Genomic DNA, 8,855 nt, shown 5'->3' with positions numbered 1-8,855 from the left:
AAACAGACTAAGATGCTGATGGGTGAGGTGATGAGAGAAGCTGCCTTTTCACTTGCTGAGGCAAAGTTTACAGCAGGAGATTTCAGGTGAGGATTGCTTATCTTGTGGATGTGCTACCCATGGGAGAGAGCGATCAACAAATCGTTGATTCCTCTTTTGGAAAAACAGTAAAATTCTTAAATGCACTTTAAAAAGAAAAAAAAAGACAGTGGACAAGGTAGGACAGGATGAACTGAATTCCATTAGGTAAAGGCAGGAGACATCACTGCAGGAGAGAAATAATTTGCATGATGAAAATGCATACTCCATTGGAAGCTAAACAAAGTGGAAGATTAACAGAATTTACTTTACGTACCAATCCTTGATTTGAGAATGTGTTGCTTTTTGTAGCTTGTTAGGGAAACAAGAATTTATAGCAGAATATTGGACTACTTACTATTTTGATCTTTCTTGTGAATTTGAGGGCCGGATGTAACGTGTGTTATTTTCTCCTAGTAAGTCATACAGAAATTTTACTAATTGTCCTAACCTCCTATCTCATTGACCTCCTGTCTCACTAGGACTAGTGAAGGCTGTATGTGAGAGGGGAAACAAATCTTTTTGCTCCAGTAGGATATTTTTAAATTGTATTTTAATAAATTACAGTTCTAACTAGGGTGTTTGTGTAATTCATTCAAGTGTGCGTAGATCTTGTGGAATAAAGTTGGGGAAGTGTAATGATTCAGCTGATGGAATTAATGGGGAAGAACTAAGTGCTGGAGAAAAGTCTTTTTGCCCTTTCATTTGGATATGGTGCTATTCCCTGTCCTAACCAGTCACAGTGTTTAGCTATAAACAATAGTCAGATTCCATCCTGTAAGCAAACTGTACTTCAGTAGAAGAGTTGGCTATAGTGACCTGTTCCTGGAAGACCTTAAGACACTTTAGAATTCTTCAGGATGAATTGCTGTACAAGCTTAAGTTTGTTAATATGATAGAGTTAGCTGGGTAAACAAACTCATAAATGTTCTGAAAGAACAAACTCAAGTGAAAAAAATGTTGTGGCCTTGGTCTGCATTAAAGCCTTGAAATTCCTTTACTTTTATTGGGCAAAAAGTCTCACAGGTTGATTAGACTCCATGTTATTAAAATATTTTAAAGTAATTTGCCAGATAACTGGCTAGTTTTTAGCTATGCTTTATATACTTGGTCTGAGACATTTCTGAAGTTACATTTCACAGACTCTGTGTCTTTTACATTTCCAAACATTGCTGGAAACCTGTGTCTTTCAAAGCTGCTGTGTTAGCTTCAAAGTTGCAATGAATTGCGTAGAGAACTGAGCTGAAAACAATTTCCAAATCTTTACAGCTATTTGATAACTACCTCATCTTGTATATAATGATGACTTAACGAACCACTTCAGCTTTCCTGATTAAGATGTATGTTTTCTTCCTTACAGTACCACTGTGATCCAAAACGTGAACAAAGCTCAAGTCAAGGTCAGAGCTAAAAAAGACAATGTAGCAGGTGACTCTTTTCTAGACTATGAGTATTTCAACTCTTAAGGGAGTTGTGGGAGGAGACTCTGAAATATGCAGGAATGTATCCAAACACTCTCTCCTCTTCTTTATTTCTCTTATTAATCTAACAGTAGGAACACTTGTAATTTGCTGGTTTTTTTCACATACAGCATATAGTTTTTATATTTAGTTATTCACCTCTTGTAAAATTAAATGAGTGTGCGTAAACTGCAGTCCAATTTCTAGATCTTCGGACAAAGCATAACTTCCATAGACCTTTACTGAAAAATAGATCAGGAAATTAAGTATCAAAAATCAAAGAAGTTTCAGGAAATTAAATATCAATAATTGTCTATGAAGAAAACGAGAAAGATAAATCCGGATTGAATGCTTAAAATATTTCTTAAGCACAGGGAATACATTACTAAACACAAACATAATAAAACTGAACAAACGGGAATACTTCCCTGAATTTTTCACATGTCTAGATCTCTGTGATCTCAATACAATTCTGAAGTTCCATATTAAGATGTCAGAACCAGCATGACTTAATTGTTCCAAGCTATATAGAAAGATTTTGGAAACAAAGCTTCTAAGCTTACATAATATATTAGAAGCAAATGTGGTAAAAATGAGTTGTACTTAATAAATCTGTAACTCCTTATGTATCTTATACACATTCGTGTTCACTTTTGTCAGGTGTAACCTTGCCAGTTTTTGAGCATTACCAGGAAGGAGGGGACAGTAAGTACAAAACAAGTATTTTCTATCTTACACATACTTACGGCTATTCTATGCTAATACAAAAATACTTGTCATGTCTTGCTGGTAAGTCAGTTTGCATCATAGGCATAGGTGTACTTACTTCCCCTATGATGCTTTGCCCTGTTCCTGTGACATGGAGGGATTATTAGGGACTATAGTGGATTTTAATTTCCTAAATCAGTGAGTTTTTCAGATGAGGAGAAGGCTTGTCTTGAATTACCAGGTTTTGAGACTGGTAGGTCTTACTGTGGACATGCACAACAAGGATCTGTAGCAACATAAACCACTATAAAGACAATTTGGTAATGGGCAAAGGCTTTAGCTTGTCACTTGCTGAGGTCTGTATCCCTGTAGTTTGTAAAGTGCTAATTTCTATCTAGTAAGAAAACACCATAGTAGCAATAGCAACAAATTTTTTTTTTTTTTTTAGGCTATGAGCTGACTGGCTTAGCCAGAGGTGGAGAACAGCTGGCTAAGCTGAAGAGGAACTATGCCAAAGCTGTGGAGCTGCTTGTGGAACTGGCCTCCTTACAGGTTGGTGGGAGGAAAAAAAGAAAGGGATCATTGGTTTCTCACTGTTCTGAAATGAAAGTAACGTAGTCTCAGTGATTGTAGCGTGATATTTTGAGCTGCACTATACTCCTTTAGTCCCAGTGCTGTACAAAGTTGCAAACCTTCTCCAGCCATAAAACAGTTATATTACTGCTTCAAAGAAGTCCTTATTCCTTAATGCTAAGAAGAAACTTTCTTTGGGGAGTTATTTGTAACTGCTCATGTGCAGTGTTCAGCATGGTACTGACATTAGTAGAAAAAATTCTGCTTCTATCAAGAATGTAGTCTGTAAAGCTACATTACAGACTTGGCTTTGGCTTTCAAGTGCTATTTGGTTTTGTGTATAGAATTGATGGGAAGGCTGAATTTGTCTTGTTATGTATTAATTATTTAATCCCATTCCATCAGACATCCTTTGTTACTTTGGATGAAGCAATTAAAATAACAAACAGACGTGTGAATGCAATTGAACATGGTGAGTATTTTTCCATTTGGGATGCATAATATTTTTCTGTCTCCATGCAAGATGAGGAGCAGGGTCACGGAAGCCACTCTTCTTTTGACTGCTTTCTTGTTAGTAGGATTTCTAACCAGTTCAAGAATTCTTCCTTTTCAGTACTGTTTTACATAGACGTGTTCCTCTGAATGTGCAGGCCTTATCTGCAGCTTATCACTCTGCAAATTTGACTGTAGAAAAGGTTTCCTCTGCAACCTTCCACATACCTTTGGTAGTGCTGATAACAGCTTTCTCCTTTCAAAAAGTGATTCTGACACATAGCTTGCCCAGTTGGGTGTTAAAGCTTTGTTTAAAGTCTTATCTCTTCTCTTGTGATGGTGTTATATTTGAATATTTGTTTTCATGATGGCTTTTTCAAACTAAGATCTCAATTCTGCGAGTAAAAATGCTACACTGAACAGAAGTTTCTGAAAGAATGTGTTGGAAGAACATAGTTTTAATTCAAATCTTGCCCACCTCTTGCAGGATTTTTTTTAACCACTTCCCCGGGGAGAAAGGACCTTACAAACAATCAGAGATCAGTGCTTACTGATTCCATTGCATCTTTCAAAAGAACGTGCTATTGGAGATTCTGTGATGTTTAGAGTCCTAGTTTAGTCCTGGACTTATGGAAGACAATAATTTTGTGTACTTGTCCATAATGAAATAGCATGATCTTCCGTGAAAGACATGTAAATTTCCCCTAGCCAAAAGAATTACTAGATTGACTTCAAACAACCATCCGTGCACAGTATTAGATAACTTCCTGGCTAATACAACAGCAGTCCAACAACTTTCTTATTTGTATTTTTTTAGTGATTATTCCCAGGATCGAGCGTACTCTTTCTTATATCATCACAGAACTGGATGAACGAGAACGAGAGGAGTTCTACCGGTAAATATGTAAAACAAGGCTAGACTGGTCTCTTTTTCTCAAATAGACCATTCCTCAGAAGGGACTTACGAGACCTATCACAAAATCTGGCAGCGAAGACTATTAAACGTGACCTGGTTCTTGCTGCACGTTGAGTTTCCAAAGTGGGGCACTTGGAGATCTGCAATTACTTGTCATAAAGTTACAAATGAATCCTTACCACTAGGTTGTACATAGCTGTCATTATCATTCTTCCAGAGGAATAATGGGATAGAGTACACTCAGGTGTTCTGCTTTAAGGACACCTCTGCCATAGACATCAGCATTCTGGGCTACCTGAAGCAAAAATATCAAACCTGAAATGAATTAAAGGAGAATTAACTTCATTAAAGACAAGCAGAGTAGTATAATGCAGTGTTTAAGGTCAAGAATATAATTTATAGTTTGGATGAAGAAATGAGTTAATCTGCAGAGATGAAGTTTTTCAATGGCAGCAGCTAGCGATAAAAGGCTTTTGCCATTTGTAATAGGATTTCCTAGGGAACTTCTCCGGGCAGCTTTATCATATCCAAGTTGTATGGCATCTTTGCTGCTAGCCTGTTTTATGAAAATGTATTTGTTTCACAGATAAACCACATTTCTCTTCACAGGTTAAAGAAGATCCAGGAAAAGAAAAAAGTATTGAAAGAAAAATCTGAGAAAGAACGGGAGCTGCGGAGGGCTGCTGGTGGGGAATGTGAACCAGCCAATCTCTTAGCAGAAGAGAAGGATGAAGACCTTCTCTTTGAGTAACCCAGCACAGTTATACATGGAGCAGGGGACCCAGAATACAGAATGTCCATTTGCAATATAATTCAGGACATGTTGCCTCAATGATACTTACTTCTCAGTGGTGTGTAAGTCTCGCGTTGAATGGATTGTGGATTTCTCCTGGGAGATTAGAAATCTGGGATCTTGACTGCAGCATAGGAGGAAAAGGAGAGATGAGTCAGGTGCTTTACTATCAGGAAAGCCTTCTATTGCATGTTCAGCCTGTTTCTTCATTTAGTAGGAATGACTGTCCATAGCTGTGGTTTTTGCAGGATGGCTCTAAATTTGCCTAACCAGATTCCTTTTTAATTGCTCCCCTTCCTAGTGCAAGCAGAGGAAAATGTTATTTAGGGAGGGAGACGCATGTAATGTTCTTTACTGCTGAACTATTAATTTTCAAGTTGCTTAAAGCAGGTATTGGCACAGCTGAAGTCAAATAGCAGTGAAGGCAACTCTAGTTTTCTACCCTGTTGATGAAATCCACCGTCTTCTGTGATGTATTTTTGTTGCACGATTGTTATCATTGGCCTAAAACATCTATGGTTTTAACTGGAGGTTCTGCCAACTTGTGTACTGTCTGTGCTAGAAACAAGTAAAAATTTTAGATGTTAAATATCTGATGTCTGGCTCAAGTTGCTAGAAGATAGTGGTCTTAAAAGCTTGTCATGTTGATTTCAAAATAAAACCTTCACTTCATTCCCTACCCCCAAATTAGAATCCACACTGGGCACATCACTTTCCAGCCTGTGCCCACATTCACTTAACCAAGGAGAAGTGGCTCCCTCCTGACACACATAGAAACTCTTCTCAACTATCCAGTTCCAAATCTTCGTTGCAACCAGTAGGTTGGCAAGCGAAGCAGGGTTGAATGTACAGTAGTTCATCCTTGCTGCGATTCTTCATGTCTTTTGCTGATTAGGGGAGTCTAGGAGACTGGCTGATAAGCAGGCTGTCACTGAATGCTGCTCAGTTTGAAGGGCTGTTTTCCTAAAGACATGGGTTTGCAATCGGCAAACTGAACACATGCCATAGTGGTGGTACTAATACATTGTCTCTAGTACTACTAGTCTCTTCAAGGTAAGCATCTTGTTTTAAACATGATCCAGCACTTAACTGCAGATGCAGGGTAAGTGCAAGGAAATTAATTTCTATTAACATCTTTAAAGAGTCATTTTATAATTGTATGAAGCAAAAGGCCATTTCTTTTCTCTTTTGAAGCTGAAGGCAGCACAGCTGAATGGTAAGTCCATACTCTGTTGTAAGATACACGTCCAGCTTGAAAGAGAGAAGCTGTAGATGACAGGACATGTTATCATGTCCTCTGGACGCATGGTGTCAGAAGGAACAGGGAACATCCTCTAGGGCACTCATGGGTCACAGCATCTTTCACACATTCAGCAAAATGGCAGAAAGACTCCACCCAAGATCCACTACAAGAAGTAAAATTGTACAGTGATTTATTTTAAATCTAGAAATATTTTACATTTTTACATTAGTGTGCAGTTCATGATGTCTCAAAATACAGAGTGCAGATACATGTATAAAAGTACGATGGGGGGCTAACCACAGGTCTCAGTAAAGTTACCTTAATTATTTAAGGCATTAAACCCCCCCATCTTATAGTTTAAAAAGTCACATATAATTACATTCAAAAATTCTTTTATGTGATTCAGCTAACATTTATTTTTAATTAAATCTGGACTGGTAAAAATGCAGATACCCTCATTTCAGTCTGATACAGCTCACTACAAAGCCTGTGATAAGGTTGAAGAGTTTCACCAGTGAAGTTTGCATAGTCTCTGTTACTCTCAAGGGAATTAACACACATTCTTCATTACGGCGGCAGAGTAAGTAACACAAGGTAGTTCCAGGTCCAAACTGGCAGCAGATGGACAGCCAGGTATATTTCTCAGTGCTGCTCAAGCCTTTCCTGTCAGCAGGAGACAAAGCTAACATTGGTTATAAACTATCATAGCACCTCTCTATATGGATGTCAGCAGGTACTCTGTGCCTTGGGAATTAAGAAGTAGAGCTGAACTTCAACATTCTTTAAGTCTACATTCAAAAGCTTATTTGTATAAAAACTGCTTCTGTACACCATTTCAGAAAAACTGGGGAGACAGACATTAGTCAAATACATTAATGACATGATTTATTGTGACTGACACTGCCTATGAACACTGAATAGCTAAGGGGTTCAGCAACCATCTTGAGCCGATTGTGACTGCAAGAATTTGGACAGTACCTACGTAGCTGAGCTAGGTTACCCTTAATGAACACATTTTACTGCTTTCCACCTTCTTGTCCAACTATGAAACAGTCAATACCAAAAAGCCTAATATATCTACAATCACCTTTCTTAAAAAAGGGTAGAATTGATACATTATTTTGTCATCTATGAAACGCTAACTATCCAATATACCTGAACATTGTAGTCGTCACAAACTATGAATTAAACTGAGAACGTGCCTGCAATGTGAGGCAAAAAGCCATTATTTTGAATATCCAGCCCTTAGGCCAACAGCTAGCACATTATTATTTCTAACACTGAATTGAACTAAAGATATTAAAGTTTCCAATGCCTTTTCTTTCTGAAGGGTCATTACTTATCCCCGCTAATTGCTTAATTGCTTTTCAGCCCTAAATACTAATTAAACCAGCAAATAATTTTGCTTTCTAACAAGACAGGAATGTACTCTATACTTCCTTTTTTCAATACAAAAATGTACTGAATGTTAGTTCAGTAACTAGGATAGTTATCTGGCAATTTCTTCATATCTGCTGTATACTTTGAGCTCTCTATTTAACTATGGGTGTGAATTTGTTCCATTAACATTTAAAGAAAGAATATATGCAAGACAGAATGGAAAGAATCAACTACTTTTTCATCCTTCAACATTAGACAGGAGTGAACTACACATTGATGTAACTCCAGTGTTTTACCTGTAGGAACAAAGACAGACTATGGCTAAAATTAAGAGATATTCACAGTCAAGGTTCTTTATGCTACCCAAACGCAAAACAGCCAAGATACTATTATTCAGTTAGCTTCAGCAACAGAACAGCCCTACTGCAGATACATAGCCTAAGTAGTTAAACCTTCACAGCTCAGAATCATTTGAGGATGCAGAGATGTTCCGATCTGCTTTGCAGAACACACTAGGAAACAGACAGACCTTGCCTTTTGTTCACTTGTTTCAAGTTTTTTGCTTGTTTTAACCATTACAAATATTCCCCTTTCTTGTGACTTCTCAGTCAGTTACCAGTGTTTTACATGTACTTTCACTGCAGTACTGAGCAAATGCAGGACAATATGTTGGCTAGTGAATTACAATACTCATTTATAACACAGTAGCTACATTCAGCTATTTAATTCCAGTTAGTTATTCATTAGACCAACAGCCACAAGATGAACCATTTGCAGAGATTAAAAAACCCCACTATCTTCCAATGTTCAGCACATCAGTCTATTTTAGTCAGTATTCTGTTATAAAACATGAGAACTTAAGCTGACCTTCAAGCGGCATGTCTTATAACTATATATTTTTCACAAAAATATAACCTCTGCCTTTCTAAATATCTCTACAGATCTGTGAAAAACAGCTGCTCCAATCAGTCAATATGTTTTAAAGAAAATTCCATAAAAATATCACATCTAAAAGATCAATATAATATTAATCTTTGATTGGACCTAAAATTAATGTGCAGTCAAATCTGATTTAAAAAGTCTGACTAAAGAGACACAAAGATTGAAATATTTACATTATACACATTTTCCAATTACAGTGCTATTAAAAAGTGGAATGTTTGAGAATTAAAATATTAATTCAAGCCCACAGGGCAGCTCCAGACCAGAGCA

At 37.3% G+C, this 8,855-nt stretch overlaps 1 protein-coding gene across 1 annotated transcript in view; it reads left to right on the top strand.

Moving 5' to 3' along the window:
• ATP6V1D (ATPase, H+ transporting, lysosomal 34kDa, V1 subunit D) overlaps positions 1–5,610 on the top strand; it is a 7,176-nt gene extending 1,566 nt beyond the window's left edge. The window contains exons 2-8 of the mRNA XM_009579964.1: positions 7–86; positions 1,439–1,506; positions 2,199–2,243; positions 2,695–2,798; positions 3,225–3,291; positions 4,129–4,207; positions 4,837–5,610. Coding sequence (XP_009578259.1) covers positions 7–86; positions 1,439–1,506; positions 2,199–2,243; positions 2,695–2,798; positions 3,225–3,291; positions 4,129–4,207; positions 4,837–4,978 — 585 coding nt within the window. The 3' untranslated portion in view covers positions 4,979–5,610. The remainder of the gene's footprint in view (positions 1–6; positions 87–1,438; positions 1,507–2,198; positions 2,244–2,694; positions 2,799–3,224; positions 3,292–4,128; positions 4,208–4,836) is intronic.
• Positions 5,611–8,855: the final 3,245 nt, after the last annotated feature.

The sequence above is a fragment of the Fulmarus glacialis genome, unplaced genomic scaffold (genome assembly GCF_000690835.1).
Source record: "Fulmarus glacialis isolate BGI_N327 unplaced genomic scaffold, ASM69083v1 scaffold38626, whole genome shotgun sequence".
NCBI lineage: Eukaryota > Metazoa > Chordata > Aves > Procellariiformes > Procellariidae > Fulmarus > Fulmarus glacialis.
Note: the sequence above shows the minus strand (reverse complement) of the source record. Positions and strands in the feature narration are given on the sequence as shown.